General features: G+C 45.0%; 1 protein-coding gene across 1 annotated transcript; it reads left to right on the forward strand.

The window, feature by feature from the left end:
* Nucleotides 1–397: 397 nt before the first annotated feature.
* Nucleotides 398–17,311, forward strand: LOC141212369 (uncharacterized). Its single transcript, XM_073664922.1, has 8 exons — nucleotides 398–534; nucleotides 853–1,031; nucleotides 3,854–3,977; nucleotides 5,700–5,797; nucleotides 5,876–5,954; nucleotides 9,174–9,271; nucleotides 9,394–9,511; nucleotides 15,622–17,311. The coding sequence occupies exons 2-8, from the start codon at nucleotides 1,008–1,010 to the stop codon at nucleotides 17,247–17,249; spliced, it is 2,169 nt and encodes a 722-aa protein (XP_073521023.1). The 5' UTR covers nucleotides 398–534; nucleotides 853–1,007; the 3' UTR covers nucleotides 17,250–17,311.
* Nucleotides 17,312–20,968: the final 3,657 nt, after the last annotated feature.

Genomic DNA, 20,968 nt, shown 5'->3' on the forward strand with positions numbered 1-20,968 from the left:
CGTCCCCCGCTGGAGGTGGAGTTACCACGGTGACCGCCCCCCGCTGGAGGTGGAGTTACCACGGTGACCGCCCCCCGCTGGAGGTGGAGTTACCACGGTGACCGCCCCCCGCTGGAGGTGGAGTTACCACGGTGACCGCCCCCCGCTGGAGGTGGAGTTACCACGGTGACCGTCCCCCGCTGGAGGTTTAGTTACCACGGTGACCGCCCCCACTGGAGGTGTAGTTACCACGGTGACCGTCCTCCTACGAGGCTGATAATGAGCGGTCAGATCGGTGGAGTTTGTGGCTTTTCCTCCAGATTCTTCCTGATAAATGTCGGATATTTGGGGCAGAATTCAGTGATTGTCGTTATATCGTCCCCTGTGATCTCCATCTTCTCCTTTATCATGAAGACGCCGGCAGGACGAGATCCCTCCAGCTGATCCAGTGCTCATCCCTCCTTCTCCTGAATGACCCCGAGGATGGACGAGGACGAGACCACCAGAAGATTATTACACTTCACCCTGGAGATCATCTCCCTGCTGAGCGGAGAGGTAACTCCTCTACATTTCTATCAGCTTTATTGTGTTATGTAACAAGTCCGACATCAGGAAGAGGAAATCCAGAAGAGGAAGAGAAGGATTCTTTACTGTAAGAGCAGTGATTGTGTGCAGCTCTCTGCCAGGAGGAGTTGTCATGGGGATTCCCTATAAGAGCTGTAGAGGGGCCTGGATGTCTGTCCTGAGTGTAATAATATCCAGGTTATGGCCCCAGATTACTGGAGACGGTTATTGATCCCGGGATTTCTACTGATTGTCAGATCTGGAGTCGGGAAGGAATTCTTCCCCCTAAGTGTCTCTCTCCATACACAGGATTACACAATAGTGAGGAAGACACCGGGGGAGTGACTCCCATCATCCATCTCCAGGAGTCAGGAGGGCGGAGCCCGGGCCCCATCACAGAGCCTCCCCCGCACCCCCCGATACATGAGAGGAGGAAGAAGAAGATCCTAGAGCTCAGCAACAAGATGAATGAGCTGCTGAGCGGAGAGGTGACTGCTGGGACATTATACAGGACGGCACTGGAGGATTCTGGGTGATGAGCGGAGAGGTGACTGCTGGGACATTATACAGGACAGCACTGGAGGATTCTGGGTGATGACCGGAGAGGTGACTGCTGGGACATTATACAGGACAGCACTGGAGGATTCTGGGTGATGACCGGAGAGGTGACTGCTGGGACATTATACAGGACAGCACTGGAGGATTCTGGGTGATGAGCGGAGAGGTGACTGCTGGGACATTATACAGGACAGCACTGGAGGATTCTGGGTGATGAGCGGAGAGGTGACTGCTGGGACATTATACAGGACAGCACTGGAGGATTCTGGGTGATGAGCGGAGAGGTGACTGCTGGGACATTATACAGGATGGCACTGGAGGATTCTGGGTGATGACCGGAGAGGTGACTGCTGGGACATTATACAGGACAGCACTGGAGGATTCTGGGTGATGACCGGATAGGTGATTGCTGGGACATTATACAGAACAGCACTGGAGGATTCTGGGTGATGACCGGAGAGGTGACTGCTGGGATATTATACAGGACAGCACTGGAGGATTCTGGGTGATGACCGGAGAGGTGACTGCTGGGACATTATACAGAACAGCACTGGAGGATTCTGGGTGACTGCTGGGACATTATACAGGACAGCACTGGAGGATTCTGGGTGATGAACGGAGAGGTGACTGCTGGAACATTATACAGGACAGCACTGGAGGATTCTGGGTGATGACCGGAGAGGTGACTGCTGGGACATTATACAGGACAGCACTGGAGGATTCCGGGTGATGACCGGAGAGGTGACTGCTGGGACATTATACAAGACAGCACTGGAGGATTCTGGGTGATGACCGGAGAGGTGACTGCTGGGACATTATACAGAACAGCACTGGAGGATTCTGGGTGATGTCCGGAGAGGTGACTGCTGGGACATTATACAGGACAGCACTGGAGGATTCTGGTGATGACCGGAGAGGTGACTGCTGGGACATTATACAGGACAGCACTGGAGGATTCTGGGTGATGACCGGAGAGGTGACTGCTGGGACATTATACAGGAGAGCACAGGAGGATTCTGGTGATGACCGGAGAGGTGACTGCTGGGACATTATACAGGACAGCACTGGAGGATTCTGGTGATAACCGGAGAGGTGACTGCTGGGACATTATACAGGACAGCACTGGAGGATTCTGGGTCATGATCGGAGAGGTGACTGTTGGGACATTATACAGAACAGAACTGGGGGATTCTGGGTGATGACCGGAGAGGTGACTGCTGGGACATTATACAGGACAGCATTGGAGGATTCTGGCTAATGACCGGAGAGATGACTGCTGGGACATTATGCAGGATGGCACTGGAGGATTCTGGGTGATCAGCGGAGAGGTGACTGCTGGGACATTATACAGGACGGCAGTGGGGAATTCTGGGTGATCAGCGGAGAGGTGACTGCTGGGACATTATACAGGACGGCACTGGAGGATTCTGGGTGATGACCGGAGAGATGACTGCTGGGACATTATGCAGGACGGCACTGGAGGATTCTGGGTGATCAGCGGAGAGGTGACTGCTGGGACATTATACAGGACAGCACTGGAGGATTCTGGGTGATCACCGGAGAGGTGACTGCTGGGACATTATACAGGACGGCACTGGAGGATTCTGGGTGATGACCGGAGAGGTGACTGCGGGGACATTATACTGGACAGCACTGGAGGATTCTGGGTCATGACCGGAGAGGTGACTGCTGGGACATTATACAGGACGGCACTGGAGGATTCTGGGTGATCAGCGGAGAGGTGACGGTTCGGACATTATACAGGACGGCACTGGAGGATTCTGAGTGATGACCGGAGAGGTGACTGCTGGGACATTATACAGGATCGCACTGGAGGATTCTGGGTGATGACCGGAGAGGTGACTGCGGGGGACATTATACAGGACAGCACTGGATGATTCTGGGTGATGAGTGGAAAGGTGACTGCTGGGACATTATACAGGACCGCACTGGATGATTCTGGGTGATGAGTGGAAAGGTGACTGCTGGGACATTATACAGGACAGCACTGGAGGATTCTGGGTGATGAGTGGAGAGGTGACTGCTGGGATATTATACAGGACAGCACTGGAGGATTCTGGGTGATGACCGGAGAGGTGACTGCTGGGACATTATACAGGACAGCACTGGAGGATTCTGGGTGATGACCGGACAGGTGACTGCTGGGACATTATACAGGACAGCACTGGAGGATTCTGGGTGATGACTGGAGAGGTGACTGCTGGGACATTATACAGGATGGCACTGGAGGATTCTGGGTGATGACCGGAGAGGTGACTGCTGGGACATTATACAGGACGGCACTGGAGGATTTTGGGTGATGAGTGGAGAGGTGACTGCTGGGACATTATACAGGACAGCACTGGAGGATTCTGGGTGATGACCGGAGAGGTGACTGCTGGGACATTATACAGGACAGCACTGGAGCATTCTGGGTGATGAGCGGAGAGGTGACTGCTGGGACATTATACAGGACGGCACTGGAGGATTTTGGGTGATGACCGGAGAGGTGACTGCTGGGACATTATACAGGACAGCACTGGAGGATTCTGGGTGATGACTGGAGAGGTGACTGCTGGGACATTATACAGGACAGCACTGGAGGATTCTGGGTGATGAGCGGCGAGGTGACTGCTGGGATATTATACAGGACAGCACTGTAGGATTCGGGGTGATGAGCGGAGAGGTGACTGCTGGGACATTATACAGGACAGCAGTGGAGGATTCTGGGTGATGACGGTGTCGTTGTCAGGTTCCTATAAGGTGTCAGGACGTCGCTGTCTATCTCTCCATGGAGGAGTGGGAGTATCTAGAAGGACACCAGGATCGGTACCAGGAGGTGATGATGGAGGAGCTCCGGCCTCTGACATCACCAGGTGAGAGGAGACTCTTGTTGGCTCCGGTGCATGTGATGGCGTCTCTCGGCCTCGTCCTATAATAGATGATTTTTCTCCAGACTTGCTCTGGTTTTCTCTACATTTTCTCACAGCTTTCATTCCCTGATTCTTCTCTTCTGATCTGTGAGTCGCGGTTTCTCCGCTGTCGTCTTCATCAGTCTTGAGTCTTCGTCCTCGGCGGCTTCTTTCAGAATCTTTCACCTTCGTTAGAGCATCGGTCACATTTTGTCTGCAGATGTCCCAGCGCTTCTGTCCGTTCTCTCCTGTGAGATCTTTCGGTTCCTGAGTCTGTCGTGGATCGTTACTCAGCAGAGTCGGGGTTAATTTACTGCTGATTTTCCCCCTAATCCGCTGTCGCTTGTCCGTCCCTCAGAATCGGTGCCAGCTCAATGTCGTCATCAGTCGTGGTCGGGCTTCTGGCTTTTTGGGTTTTGTTTCTCAGCATTTATTGGGTGGTAAGAACGACGTTGCTGCCATTTTCAGAATTGTTCCTGACACCCATCGCTTTATCTTCCGTTATCGGAGCTGTGTGAGGGCTTCTCTTCTTGAATGGCCGTTGACCTTTTTATTGGTGACTTTTTTTGATTGTTGTTTTTTCATTGCAGTTTTGGGGAGGTGTTTCTGATGTGTTTTTTTCTTTTGGCATTTACCGTGCAAGATAAATCCTGACATGAAAATGCCAAATAATATAATATATATATATGTGTGTAGATAGTTAGATTTATTTTTATTAAAAAAAAAACATTCGTTCTCATTTTGGGAGACAAAGCAAAAATAATGGGGACTTCAATCTGAGATCCGGGTGTGGTGGTAATAAGTGTAAGTCTCCCTTACAGGGTTGTTTGTTTAGAAGAATATGTATTATGGAGCTTTTCTGTGGAGTCTGACCAGACAATCTCTCCTTGGCTCCCCGTGTGCATCAGTAAGCGCCCATGACCCCGGTGCCGGCTCTCTAGTTGTCCTTTCTACACATTGATGGGTACTAACCGCTGCGTACCGGGTGCTCCCCACAACACCGTCCTTCCGGGTTCTGTGACTTCGTACGTTAGTCGTACATGTGCCTTTTTTTTCATCCTTTAGAGACAAACGCAGAACTTGCTGCCTATTTTAGTGTTTATACCGAGGCGGATGTGGAGATTTATCTCTATTTAAAGGAGAAGAAAAACACGGTAACTCGTCTTTTAATAGATCAGGTTCTCTCCTCTTAGTGATCCCAGAGGATCCTGTCCAGGAGGGAGGCCGTGTCCACATGGTGACGTCATGAGCTCTCAAAAAAACAATCACTGGTAAATGGTCACCGTCCTTCCCCCAATCTCCATACAGTAAATCAGGAGAGGAAACCAATGGATAGAAATGTGGAGCTTTCCCCAGCTCCTCTGTGGTTCCATCCCTGGTGGAGCTGAATCTTGGAGAAGTTGTGTTTCTTAGTACGGTTCCTTCATCTGACTGATGAGGGTCTTCTCTGTCCCTCTCCTCAGGGTCCTCATCCTCCGAGTGCAGAGCATTAGGCTTAGGCCTCGCTGATTATCACTTCATACTTGAGGCCCACAATGTGCTGGGACCTCTGTATCGGTGGTGAGGACCACAACAATGTAATTTATTCCCAGATACATACACATAGAATTACCGGTTCTGAGAGACGGATCTCATATATAGACAGATACACGGCAGGTCATGTATTCAGTCTGTGTGTCTCCACAGATGGATCCAGGAGGAGAAATCCACCAGAGAGATGTCCCCGTCCTCTGAATCCGCAGGACTATCCAGAGGAGAATCACCACATCCCGGAGGATCATCAGGTAGATGACACTGAAGTCCCCACAACATCTGACCATGAAGTGATGGGACCTGAGCTCATCTTCCATTTTTATTTTTAGGGTGAAGATCTGATTGATATTAAGATTGAGGTTATACATGGAGCACAAGAGGCGACCGCAATATGGGCCGATCAGCAGGGTGAGGAGGGCAGACTGTCATGTCGGTTCTGTGGCCATCTACTACTACTCCCATCATCTCATGATCACATGATACAATCTACAGTGGCATGTAAAAGTTTGGGCACCCCTGGTCAAAATTACTGTTATTGTGACCAGTTAAGCAAGTTGAAGATGAAATGATCTCTAAAAGACCTAAAGTTAAAGATGACACATTTCCTTTGTGTTACCCTTGGACATTTGTGTGCTCAGATAACTTTGACCAATGATTCAGACCTTACTTAGCCTGTTAGGGTTATGGCTCGTTCACTATCATCGTTAGGAAAGGCCAGGTGATGCAAATTTCCAGCTTTATAAAAACACAGCTTACTCTAACATTGTGCCAAAATAACCGCAGCCATGGCTTTTTCTAAGCAGCTGTCTAGCACTCTAACAATGGTGGAGGCCCACAAAGCAGGAGAAGGCTATGAGCAAAGCGTTTTCAAGTTGCCTTTTCCTTGGTTCAAAATGTAATAAAGAAATGGCAGTTAACAGAAAGAATGGAGGTCAAGATAAGGTCTGGAAGACCAAGCAAATTTTCAGTAGGATTGCTAGAGAGGCAAATCAGAACCCCCGCCTGACTGCAAAAGACCTTCAGAAAGATTTAGCAGACTCTGTAGTTGTGGAACATTGTTGTACTCTTCAGAGACACCTGCACAAATATGGCCTTCATGGAACAGTCATCAGAAGAAAACCTCTCCTGCGACCTCACCATAAAATTCAGCGTCAGAAGTATGCAAAAGTACATCTAAGAAGGTCTGATGCATTTTGTAAACAAGTCTTGTAGACCGATGAGGTTAAAATAGAGCAATGATCAAAGTTGTGTGGAGAAAAAAGGGCACAGAATTTTAGTAAAAGAACATCTCGCCAGCCATTAAGCATGGTGGTGGATCAGTCATGCTTTTGGGTTGTGTTGCAGCCAATGGCACAGGGAACGGGTAGAGGGAAGAATGGATTCCATGAAATTTCAGCAAATTCTTGATACAAACATAACACCATCTGCAAAAAAGCTGAAGGTAAAAAGAGGATGGCAAATGATAATGGTACTAAACACACGTCAAAAGGCACAAGCTGAAGGTTTTACAATGGCCCTCATAGTCCCCTGATCTGAACATCATTGAAAATCTGTGGCTAGACCTCAAAATAGCTGAGGATGCAAGACGACCCAAGAATCTCACAGAACTGGAAGAATTCCTCCAAGGAAGAAAGGATGAAAATCCCTCAAACAAGAATTGAAAGACTATTGTCTGGCTACAAAAAGCATTTACAAGCTGTGATACTTTCAAAAGGGGGCGATACTGGGTACTAACCTTGCCAGGTGCCAAAACTTTTGCATTTATCCATTTTTCCTCATTGAAATTTTTTTTAAATGTAAAAGATGAAAATACAGTGGTGGCCAAAAGTATTGGCACCCCTGCAATTCTGTCAGATAATACTCAGTTTCTTCCTGAAAATGATTGCAATCACAAATTCTTTGGTCTTATTATCTTCATTTAATTTGTCTTCAGTGAAAAAAACACAAAAGAGAATGAAGCAAAAATGAAATCATTGATCATTTCACACAAAACTCCAAAAATGGGCCCGACAAAAGTATTGGCACCCTCAGCCTAATACTTGGTTGCACAACCTTTAGCCAAAATAACTGCAAACAACTGCTTCCGGTAACCATCAATGAGTTTCTTACAATGCTCTGCTGGAATTGTAGACCATTCTTCATTGGCAAACTGCTCCAGATCCCTGATATTTGAAGGGTGCCTTCTCCAAACTGCCATTTTGAGATCTCTGCACAGGTGTTCTATGGGATTCAGGTCTGGACTCATTGCTGGCCACCTTAGAAGTCTCCAGTGCTTTCTCTCAAACTATTGTATAGTGCTTTTGGAAGTGTGTTTTGGGTCATTGTCCTGCTGGAAGACCCATGACCTCTGAGGGAGACCCAGCTTTCTCACACTGGACCCTACATTATGCTGCAAAATTTGTTGGTAGTCTTCAGACTTCATAATGCCATGCACACGGTCAAGCAGTCCAGTGCCAGAGGCAGCAAAGCAACCCCAAAACATCAGGGAACCTCCGCCATGTTTGACTGTAGGGACCGTTTTCTTTTCTTTGAATGCCTCTTTTTTTTCCTGTACACTCTATGTTGATGATTTTTCCCAAAAAGCTCTACTTTTGTCTCATCTGACCAGAGAACATTCTTCCAAAACGTTTTAGGCTTTCTCAGGTAAGTTTTGGCAAACTCCAGCCTGGCTTTTTTATGTCTCGGGGTAAGAAGTGGGGTCTTCCTGGGTATCCTACCATACAGTTCCTTTTCATTCAGACGCCAACGGATAGTACGGGTTGACACTGTTGTACCCTCGGACTGCAGGGCAGCTTGAACTTGTTTGGATGTTAGTCGAGGTTCTTTATCCACCATCCACACAATCTTGCGTTGAAATCTCTCGTCAATTTTTCTTTTCCGTCCACATCTAGGGAGGTTAGCCACAGTGCCATGGGCTTTACACTTCTTGATGAAACTGCGCACAGAAGACACAGGAACATTCAGGTCTTTGGAGATGGACTTGTAGCCTTGAGATTGCTCATGCTTCCTCACAATTTGGTTTCTCAAGTCCTCAAACAGTTCTTTGGTCTTTTTTCTTTTCTCCATGCTCAATGTGGTACACACAAGGACACAGGACAGAGGTTGAGTCAACTTTAATCCATGTTAACTGGCTGCAAGTGTGATTTAGTTATTGCCAACACCTGTTAGGTGCCACAGGTAAGTTACAGGTGCTGTTAATTACACCAATTACAGAAGCATCACAGGATTTTTAAAAGGGTGCCAATACTTTTGTCCACCCCCTTTTTTAGGTTTGGTGTGAAATTATATCCAATTTGGCTTTAGGACAATTCTTTTTGTGTTTTTTCATTGAAGACTAATTAAATGAAGAGAATAATACCAAAGAATTTGTGATTGCAATCATTTTCAGGAAGAAACTGAGTATTATCTGACAGAATTGCAGGGGTGCCAATACTTTTGGCCACCACTGTATATATAGTTTATTATTTATTATTTTGCCTGAAATACAAAGGAAATGTAATCTTTAACTTTAGGCCGTTTAGAGATTATTTCATCTTCAACTCAACTGTTCACAATAACAGTAATTTTGACCATTGGTGCCCAAACTTTTACATGTCACTGTATTCTGTCACTATGTGTTTCCTACAGATGGACTCATGGAAAGAAATCCACCAGAGAGATGTCCCCGTCCTCTGTATCCCCAGGACTGTCCAGAAGAGAATCACAACATCCCGGAGAGTCATCAGGTAGACGGTGCTGAGCCCTGTACCGGATCTGTATATGGGGGGACATTTCTGATCGAGGTCATAGATGTCACAGATTTTGGTGGTTTCTTGTATTGTGCTGATTGTTACATCTGATATATCAGGAGGAAGATCCGACTAAGAATAAAGTGAAGGACGAGACAGAAGAAGAAGTGATGACGAGGAGGGATCAGCCGTGTGTGAGCGACGGGAAGGAGGAGATTCCTGTAGATGTTTCCACAGGTGTGTAATAATGACCGGCGTGTGATGATGATGATGACTGGCGTATGACGATGATGATTGGCATGTGACTATGATTAGCGGCGTGTGATGATGATGACTGGCGTATGACGATGGCGATTGGCATGTGACTATGATTAGCTGCGTGTGATGATGATGACTGGCGTATGATGATGATGATTGGCATGTGACTATGATTAGCGGTGTGTGATGATGATGACTGGCGTATGACGATGATGATTGGCATGTGACTATGATTAGCGGCGCCTGACGATTATGACTGGCGTATGACGATGACGATTGGCATGTGACTATGATTAGCGGCGTGTGATGATGATGACCGGCTTGTGATGATGATGACTGGCGTATGACGATGATGATTGGCATGTGACTATGATTAGCGGCGTGTGATGATGATGACTGGCGTATGACGATGATGATTGGCTTGTGACTATGATTAGCGGCGTGTGATGATGATGACTGGCGTATGATGATGATGATTGGCATGTGACTATGATTAGCGGCGTGTGATGATGATGACTGGCGTATGACGATGATGATTGGCATGTGACTATGATTAGCGGCGTGTGATGATGATGACTGGCGTATGATGATGATGATAGGCATGTGACTATGATTAGCGGCGTGTGATGATGATGACTAGCGTATGACGATGATGATTGGCATGTGACTATGATTAGCGGCGTGTGATGATGATGACTGGCGTATGACGATGATGATTGGCATGTGACTATGATTAGCGGCGTGTGATGATGATGACCGGTGTGTGATGATGATGACTGGCGTATGACGATGGCGATTGGCATGTGACTATGATTAGCTGCGTGTGATGATGATGACCGGTGTGTGATGATGATGACTGGCGTATGACGATGATGATTGGCATGTGACTATGATTAGCGGCGCCTGACGATTATGACTGGCGTATGACGATGACGATTGGCATGTGACTATGATTAGCGGCGTGTGATGATGATGACCGGCTTGTGATGATGATGACTGGCGTATGACGATGATGATTGGCATGTGACTATGATTAGCGGCGTGTGATGATGATGACTGGCGTATGATGATGATGATAGGCATGTGACTATGATTAGCGGCGTGTGATGATGATGATTGGCATGTGACTATGATTAGCGGCGTGTGATGATGATGACTGGCGTATGACGATGATGATTGGCATGTGACTATGATTAGCGGCGTGTGATGATGATGACTGGCGTATGATGATGATGATTGGCATGTGACTATGATTAGCGGCGTGTGATGATGATGACCGGCTTGTGATGATGATGACTGGCGTATGACGATGATGATTGGCATGTGACTATGATTAGCGTCGTGTGATGATGATGACTGGCGTATGATGATGATGATTGGCATGTGACTATGATTAGCGGCGTGTGATGATGATGACTGGGGTATGATGATGATGATTGGCATGTGACTATGATTAGCGGCGTGTGATGATGATGACTGGCGTATGATGATGATGATAGGCATCTGACTATGATTAGAGGCGTGTGATGATGATGACTGGCGTATGACGATGATGATTGGCATGTGACTATGATTAGTGGCGTGTGATGATGATGACTGGCGTATGACGATGGCGATTGGCATGTGACTATGATTAGTGGCGTGTGATGATGATGACTGGCGTATGACGATGATGACTGGCATGTGACTATGATTAGCGGCGTGTGATGATGATGACTGGAGTATGATGATGATGATTGGCATGTGACTATGATTAGCGGCGTGTGATGATGATGATGATTGGCGTATGATGATGATGATTGGCATGTGACTATGATTAGCGGCGTGTGATGATGATGACTGGCGTATGACGATGATGATTGGCATGTGACTATGATTAGCGGCGTGTGATGATGATGACTGGCATATGATGATGATGATTGGCATGTGATTATGATTAGCGGCGTGTGATGATGATGACTGGCGTATGATGATGATGATTGGCATGTGACTATTATTAGCGGTGTGTGATGATGATGACTGGCGTATGACGATGATGATTGGCATGTGACTATGATTAGCGGTGTGTGATGATGATGACTGGCGTATGATGATGATGATTGGCATGTGACTATGATTAGCGGTGTGTGATGATGATGACTGGCGTATGACGATGATGATTGGCATGTGACTATGATTAGTGGCGTGTGATGATGATGACTGGCGTATGACGATGATGATTGGCATGTGACTATGATTAGCGGTGTGTGATGATGATGACTGGCGTATGATGATGATGATTGGCATGTGACTATGATTAGCGGTGTGTGATGATGATGACTGGCGTATGACGATGATGATTGGCATGTGACTATGATTAGTGGCGTGTGATGATGATGACTGGCGTATGACGATGATGATTGGCATGTGACTATGATTAGCGGCGTGTGATGATGATGACGATGATTGGCATGTGACTATGATTAGCGGCGTGTGATGATGACCGGTGTGTGATATTGTATGAAGTCTCCGGTGCAGTGAAGCTTTATCCGCCGTCCACATCACAGCAGAAGCGTCCGGTGATGGCGCGGCTGCTCTTGTACAGAGTCCGGTTGCGCACCGATGAATAACTGGGCCGCATTCACACCTCTTCTTAATGATTTAATAAGCACATTTTTAATTTTCCTAATTGTGTTTTTTAATATTACTTCCATCTTTTACTTTCATATTATTCTTACACAAGTCTCTTGCTGCCATATAAATGACTGAGCTTGCGATTCGGACAGAACCCCGGGGGAAGATTCCGTATAATGAGGCGCTGTGGACGCCGTCTGGCCTATGATCCAGTGATGTCCATCTTTTTCAGCGTGCATAAAAGCGCAGTCGACCAGAGGCTAGACGAAGTCCGGTGTAACTCTGCTGCCTCATTATTCTGAATGGATCCCTCGGGGGTGTCATCTGAATCATGTATTTTGTAGATTTAGATGGAAACCCCGATGTACAGTGGGTACGGAAAGTATTCAGACCCCTTTAGATTTTTCACTCTTTGTTTCATTGCAGCCATTTTGTAAATTGTAAAAAGTCATTTTTTTCTCATTATAGTACACTCTGCACCCCATCTTGACTGAAAAAAACAAGAAATGTAGAAATTTTTGCAAATTTATTAAAAAAGAAAAACTGAAATATCACATGGTCATAAGTATTCAGACCCTTTGCTCAGTATTGAATAGAAGCACCTTTTGAGCTAGTACAGCCATGAGTCTTCTTGGGAATGATGCAACAAGTTTTTCACCCCTGGATTTGGGGATCCTCTTCCATTCTTCCTTGCAGATCCTCTCCAGTTCCGTCAGGTTGGATGGTGAACGTTGGTGGACAGCCATTTTCAGGTCTCTCCAGAGATGCTCAATTGGGTTTAGGTCAGGGCTCTGGCTGGGCCAGTCAAGAATAGTCACAGAGTTGTTCTGAAGCCACTCCTTTGTCATTTTAGCTGTGTGCTTAGGGTCATTGTCTTGTTGGAAGGTGAACCTTTTGCCAAGTCTGAGGTCCAGAGCACTTTGTAAGAGGTTTTCATCCAGGATATCTCTGTGCTTGGCTGCATTCATGTTTCCTTCATTTACAACCAGTCATCCTGTGCCTGCAGCTGAAAAATACCCCCATAGCATGATGCTGCCACCACCATGTTTCACTGTAGGGATTGTATTGGGCAGGTGATAAGCAGTGCCTGGTTTTCTCCACACATACCGCTTAGAATGATCACCAAAAAGTTCTATCTTCGTGTCATCAGACCATATAATCTTATTTCTCATAGTCTGGGAGTTCTTCATGTGTTGTGAGCAAACTCTATGCGGGCTTTCATATGTCTTGCACTGAGGAGAGGCTTCCATCTGGCCACTCTGCCATAAAGGCCCGACTGGTGGAGGGCTGCAGTGATAGTTGACTTTGTGGAACTTTCTCCCATCTCCCTACTGCATCTCTGGAGCTCAGCCACAGTGATCTTGGGGTTCTTTTTTACCTCTCTCACCAAGGCTCTTCTCCCACGATTGTTCAGTTTGGCTGGACGGCCAGGTCTAGGAAGACTTCTGGTGGTCCCAAACTTTTTCCATTTAAGGATTATGGAGGCCACTGTGCTCTTAGGAACCTTCAATTCAATAATGCAGAAATTCTTTTGTAACCTTGGCCAGATCTGTGCCTTGCCACAATTCTGTCTCTGAGCTCCTTGGGCAGTTCCTTTGAGCTCATGATTCTCATTTGGTCTGACATGCACTGTGAGCGGTGAGGTCTTATATAGACAGGTGTGTGTCTTTCCAAATCAAGTCCTATGAGTTTCTTTAGACACAGCTGGACTCAAATAAATGAGTAGAACCATCTCAAGGAGGATCACAAGGAAATGGACAGCATGTGACTTAAATATGAGTGTCTGAGCAAAGGGTCTGAATACTTATGACCATGTGATATTTCAGTTTTTCTTTTTTAATAAATCTGCAAAATTGTCTGCATTTCTGCTTTTTTTCAGTCAAGATGGGGTGCAGAGTGTACTTTAGTGAGAAAAATAAATGAACTGTTTCGAATTTACCAAATGGCTGCAATGAAACAAAGAGTGAAAAATGTAAAGGGGTCTGAATTCTTCCCGTACCCACTGTAAGTGTTCAGTGTACAGCACAGGATAAATATGCTCCAAAATGTTCTGTACCCCAAAATGCCACCATTAAGAGCTTCTACTCAACCCACAAAAAACAAGTCCCCACTCAGGTTCATCATCTGTAAACAGTAATATAGGGGGTGTCCATATCACTGGTAGCACAAAGGCTCTGGAAAAGTGACTTGGCTCCCACTTAAAGAAATCCAGTGACATCTGCGCTCCCAAATCCAAATGCCCCCTCCTCCTGAGCCCCACCGTGTGCAGTTAGCATCCACATGTTTGGCATTACTGTAGCGAGGAGAGCCAATTTATTTCTCCAGAAAGCACTAGCTGGGAATCATGTACTGGGCGCTACAACGTAAGGGCACTGCAATGTACCGGACGCTACAATGTACTGACCACTATAAGGAAATATTTGCATTTTCACTTCGCAACATCCATTACTGCTCGTTTCTGGAAAGCACCCATGGAGTCAAATTCATCACTATTCCTGTAGATACATTTCCATAGGGGTGTAATTTCCAAACTGGTGTCACTTGAGGGGGGATTCTGCTCTTCTGCCACTTAGGGGCTCTGTATATGGAGTCTGCAAACTGTTCTACTAAAGTTTGTTCTCCAAGAGTCAAATAGCGCTCCGTCCCTCCCGAGTCTCGCCATGTGGCTAAGCAGTACAGTACAGACACATATGGGGTATTGCCCCGTTCAGCAGAAATTGTATAAAATTATGTGGTCATCTTTACCCAGTTTCCCTTGTGAAAATGTAAAATCTGGGGCTAAAATAACATTATAGTGGTAAAAATGTAATTTTTTTTTTTCCTTCACCGTTCAATTGTATAACATTTTGTGAATCACAATTACCTTGTATTCATTGGGAAACTGAGCGGTGGATGCTGGGTGTGACGCGTGGGGAAACCCCACCCACAGCCCACCGAGTCACGCCTCACTTGACGTGACATCAGACATCAGGTGAAGCAAGAGCCGGCTGCAGCCGGGGGTCGCGTGATGCCTGTGAGTGTCCAGCGATAGCGCCGCTCACAGCCAATAAAGACAAAGCTAGGTAATTAAAAGAAATCTTCTCTCAACGGGTTAATTACATTGGGGGCATTTTTAATAGTAGTGGACAACTTCTTTAATTACGTGGACACTTTTCTATACTGAGGGCAAGATACGAAGCTTGAGAGAGTGAAATGGCACTGGAGGTACATTAAGGGAACCGGTCATCAGTAATTACCACTTAAAGAACTATTTGCTGTCTAATCTCTGCCACCCCTGACTTGTGCCAATGTCACCAGTTTATAAGTGTCATTCACTTTACCCGTCATTGTGTTAATGTTATGGCATGTAGTTGTCCTCCTTATTCCCGGTACTTTCACTGACGAGGGTCTTCACTGTGAGATCCAGAAAATACATTCAGAAATCTCTTTTGTGTTGAAGAAAAAACTCACATCTAATTTATCTTTCATCCTAATAGGAAATCCTTGTGAGAATAACGGTTCATCACTAAATTATAAAAAAGAAGATATCAGGAAGCACTCTAATGGAGAAAACCTCATCACCCTTCCTGCACCTCCTGGACTTCACAGCACTTCACTTTCCTATAATCCACCTGATCATGAGGAATCATCTCCTGAGCAATCTCACATTGTTACCAAAAGTCCAGGGGGCAAAGTGGATTCAAGATTTCAGTGTGACAAGCAATTTACAAAAAGCTCAGATTTTTTAACACACAGAAAACATAAAGGAGAGAAGCCATACTCCTGTTCAGAATGTGAGAAATGCTTTACATATAAATCACAATTTATTATACATGAGAGAATTCACACAGGAGAGAAGCCATTTTCATGTTCGGAATGTGGGAAGGCCTTTAAACATAAAGGAGATCTTATTACACATCAGAGAATTCATACAGGAGAGAAGCCATTTTCATGTTCGGAATGTGGGAAATGTTGTAGAAGTAAATCAGTCCTTGTTAAACATCAAAGAATTCACACAGGAGAAAAACCTTTTTCATGTTTACAATGTAGAAGGTGCTTTCCAGATAAATCACAGCTTGTTATACATCAGAGAATTCACACAGGAGAAAAGCCATATTCATGTTCGGAATGTGGGAAATGCTTTACATTTAAAGGGAGTCTTATTATACATCAGAGAATTCACACAGGAGAGAAGCCGTATTCATGTTCAGAATGTGGGAAGTCCTTTACAGATAAAAGGAGTCTTATTCCACATCAGCGAATTCACACAGGAGAGAAGCCATATTCGTGTTCAGAATGTGGGAAATGCTTTACAAATAAAGGGAATCTTATTACACATCAGAGAAATCACACAGGAGAAAAAACATTTTTGTGTTCACTATGTGGGAAGACCTTCACAGCTAAAGGGCATTTTAATAGACATCAGAGCATTCATACTGGAAAGTCGCCATATTCATGCTCAGAATGTGGGAAGTGTTTTAGTTATAAATCACATCTTGTTAAACATCACAGAATTCACACAGGAGTAAAGCCATTTTCTTGTTCAGAATGTGGGAAATGTTTTAAAAGTAAATCAGATCTGGTTTTACATCAAAGAATTCACACCGGGGAGAAACCGTTTTCATGTTTACAATGTGGAAAATGTTTTACAGAGAAATCATATCTTGTTAGACATCAGAAAACTCACACAGGAGAGCAGCCGTATTCATGTTCAGAATGTAGGAAATCTTTTATACATAAATATCAACTTGCTGCACATAAGAGAATTCATACAGGAGAAAACACATTTTCATGTTCAGAATGTGGGAAATCTTTTATATATCAATCAGAGCTTGTTATACATCACAGAATTCACACAGGAGAGAAGCCGTATTCATGTTCAGAATGTGGGAAATCTTTTATACATAAATCAAATCTTTCTGCTCATAAGAGAATTCATACAGGAGAGAAGCCGTATTCATGTTCATTCTGTGAGAAATGCTTTACAAAAAAAACTTATCTTGTGCAGCATGAGAGAAGTCACACAGGAGAGAAGCCGTATTCATGTTCAGAATGTGGGAAATCTTTTATACAAAAATCACACCTTGTAAAACATGAGAGAAGTCATATGGGAAAGAAAGTGTAATTATGTTCACTGTGTTTTATAAAGTTTAATAAATATTGTTCAGCATAAATGAGTACACCCCCTTTGATGAGTAAGATTTTATTTAATAGCTCACTGAACACAAGATCAATTCCTACAATTTTGCCAACACTAAGTTTCATAGAACATTTTTTTGTAATCAAAACATGAAAGTAAGGGTAATAATATAACTCTCATTAGAAAACCTTCAGTTTTACTCAATATAGTTGATGCAAAAATGAGTACACCCCACATTAAAAGCTACTACATCTATTATTTTGTATGGCCTCCATAATTTTAAAGGACGGCACCAAGTTTTCTAGGCCTGGAATGAACAAGTTAGTGACAATACTATATCTATCTTTTATCTCTTTTTCGATAACGAGCTCTTAGAGCCTGGATGCTGGATGGAGCGATGACAACTTGTCTCTTCAGAATTCCCCATAGGTGTTTGGTTGGGTTCAGATCAGGAGACACTTGGCCACTGAATCACTGTCACCCTGTTCTTCAGAAATGTAACAGTGGCCTACCAAGGGAACAGAGTGAGGGCAGCATCTTTTCTGTCACTATAGAGCAGAACATCTGTGAATTCAAGATACCATCAATGAAATGTAGCCCCTCATGCAGCCGCACATAAGGACACGGCCACCACCAGGTCTCACTGTAGACACCATGCATTCTCATTGTATTCCTCACCTCTTCAATGTTATACAGTTTTGAAGCCATCAGTTCCAAAAAAAACCTTTATCTTGGTCTCATCACTCCAGAGTATAAAGTCCCAGGAGTCTTCATATGTTTCCACATGTGTCCTGGCAGATTGTAGGGCGGCTTTTTTGTGTATGGGATTTAGGAGAGGCTTTCTATGTGGACAACACCCATGTCTGCCATTCCTCTATAGAAAACATTGTCTGCTTTCAGCTCATCTCTCAATGCTTGGATGAAAAATCACAGTTGGGAAGGAATGGACGGGACAAAGAAAGTTACTGATAATCCAGCACTTGTTTTCCAGTGTGAATAAAACCAAAAACTTTTATTGAAAAATCCAAATTAAAATCATAGAAACATTAAAAAACAGATAGGAGCAAAACATCTCTGCGTTTCTACCTGGTATTTGTGTTCAGTTCTTCTTCATGACATAATAAATCAACAGTAACCGGCTTCTTATACACATCATAGGGTCTAATGCACAGCGGAGACCCCCAGCCCCAAATGGACATGTGCAAGTATGTCTACATTACCCCTATGGATGATCATATGTCCACAACAAAAAGCATCCGTGCAATAGAAGAATGAAGTGTCTGCATCTATAATGTGTATATTATGTATAATTACTATAAAAGAGGAAAAACACAATTCAGTAAATGGATACAAGGTCTGAAGGAAGCTTCATATCACTGGGGAATCTGGAGTCCAATTCCAGAATCCACAAGGCTTCTCGGGGGTGTACTTTTTATACCAATCTCCCCCTTAGCTGGTCTGGTGACATATTCAATACCCACAACTGTAAAGGGATTAATCCCTATTGTGTTGTATGAGATGTTGTGATGTATTACGTGTTGTGGGGCCAAGAACGTCCCTAACGTGTCCCCCAATGCGGTGACGTAAGGGTCTGACCGTGCCCCCCACATATTGCAGCAGACAAGCTTCACATTGTATGGTGTCAATGACGTGTGGAGCTACAACTAATGAGATGTCGGATATTATAGGGTTTATTATGGTTAGTAGATGCAGACATTTTTGCTTTGTGCACAGACTTGCACAAACCACATTTATTTCTCCCACATTCAATGAAACCTTTGGTGTTTGTCCTCCACGTGTCAGTTGTCTTTCTTGTTGCTGGATCCTTGTCAGTGTATAACATAGGTAAATGTTTTCTGGTAATATTCACTATATTATAGGAATCTTCTCTGCAGCCAGTATTGAATGTATCTCTAGACTGATGGATGTTTCCTTCTTTGTGAGTTTTCGGTAATGTATGAAATATTGGACATTGTGGGTGATTTTCCTTTAATCGTTCTATTTGTTTGGCATTAAGTACAGCCGATACCAAACCCTCCTCCAAAAGACAATGTAAGGGCGTATTGTATGAATTAGTAGGATCTCCATCTAGAGTGCGGCATATATTAGTATCGTCATCCATGTACATAACCTCCGGCTCATACAACCCACTATCCAGAGCTGTGATCGAGCCCCCTTTATCTGCAGCTCTAATGACTTTATTAGGGCTGTGCTCAGGGCCGTATCTGGCATTCATGCTGCCCTAGGCACTTTAAGTGGTCACGCCCCCTACTGGTAACTCTTACTAGAAGTGCTCATACCCTTTAGGCCCCCTTCACACGTACCGGAGACACACACGTACACCCATTATAATCTATAGGCTGCGCACATGGTCACACGGACCGGACATGTCCGTTTTTTGCCGGCAGCTCGGACGTCAGTACGTCCTGCACACAGATGACATAAAGTGTGACATCCGCACACACGTCTGTGTGACACGTGCCGGAAGAGAGCGCAGAATAGAAATGACAGATATTTAGGTGTTAGATGTGCAAATATTGAGATAGATGATAGATATCCGTGAGATATATAATTAGTAGTGTTGAGCATTCCGATAATGAAATATCGGGTATCGGCCGATATTCGCGGTATCGGAATTCCGATACTTAATTCCGATACTTTTACAATATCGAATACCGGAATCGGAAGTTCCCATAATGCCTGCGCTCTGCAGTGTCTCTGAAGGATGACAAGCTGGATGGCAGCGCTCAGCTGAGATCCAGCCTGTCATCAGAATGCCATCCCAGCGTGAGAGAATTCTCCTGATTGTTTAACCCCTTAACAACATCTGACGTACTAATACGCGTCTGTGCCCTGGGACTTAAAAGCCAGACCCGTATTAGTACGTCATGGCGATCGCGCGCGCACACAGACTGTGCGGGCGCGATCGCCGCCGGGTGTCAGCTGATTGTCACAGCTGACACCCGATACTATGTGCAGGGAGCGGTCCTGCACCGCTCCCAGCACATTAACCGCGGCATTGCGGGGCAAGGGGAGGTGATCGGCGACACCATGTTGCGTTTGGCAAGCCCCTGTGTGCTCAAACTTTGGAGCTCCCCCACAAGTGACCCCATTTTGGAAACTAGACCCCCGAAGGCACCTATCTAGTTGCATAGTGAGCACTTGGAACCCCAGGTGCTTCACAAATTGATTCATAAAAATGAAAAAGTGTTTTTTTTTTCACTTTTTCATTTTTACTAATCAATTTGTGAAGCACCTGGGGGTTCCAAGTGCTCACTATGCATCTAGAAAGGTGCCTTGGGGGGTCTAGTTTCCAAAATGGGGTCACTTGTGGGGGAGCTCCAAAGTTTGGGCACAGAGGGGCTCTCCAAACGCAACGTGGTGTCCGCTAACAATTTGAGCTGATTTTCCATTCAATTTGTTAGCGGATATCATGTTGCATTTGGAGAGTCCCTGTGTGCCCAAACATTGGAGCTCCCCCACAAGTGACCCCATTTTGGAAACTAGACCCCCCCAAGGCACCTATCTAGATTCATAGTGAGCACTTGGAACCCCAGGTGCTTCACAAATTGATTCATAAAAATGAAAAAGTGTTTTTTTTTTCACTTTTTCATTTTTACAAATCAATTTGTGAAGCACCTTGGGGTTCCAAGTGCTCACTATGCATCTAGAAAGGTGCCTTGGGGGGTCTAGTTTCCAAAATG

The sequence above is a fragment of the Phyllobates terribilis genome, unplaced genomic scaffold (genome assembly GCF_046119375.1).
Source record: "Phyllobates terribilis strain yellow unplaced genomic scaffold, ASM4611937v1 Scaffold_171__1_contigs__length_4068163, whole genome shotgun sequence".
Taxonomy (NCBI): Eukaryota; Metazoa; Chordata; class Amphibia; order Anura; family Dendrobatidae; genus Phyllobates; species Phyllobates terribilis.

What these genes read in the sequence shown, in the direction of transcription:
- LOC141212369 (XM_073664922.1), top strand. Translation starts at nt 1,008, where the DNA reads ATGAATGAGCTGCTGAGCGGAGAG. An exon ending in ACATCCCGGAGAGTCATCAG is followed by an intron (nt 9,272 to 9,393) that starts GTAGACGGTGCT and finishes CTGATATATCAG; the next exon opens with GAGGAAGATCCGACTAAGAA. An exon ending in TCCTGTAGATGTTTCCACAG is followed by an intron (nt 9,512 to 15,621) that starts GTGTGTAATAAT and finishes TCATCCTAATAG; the next exon opens with GAAATCCTTGTGAGAATAAC.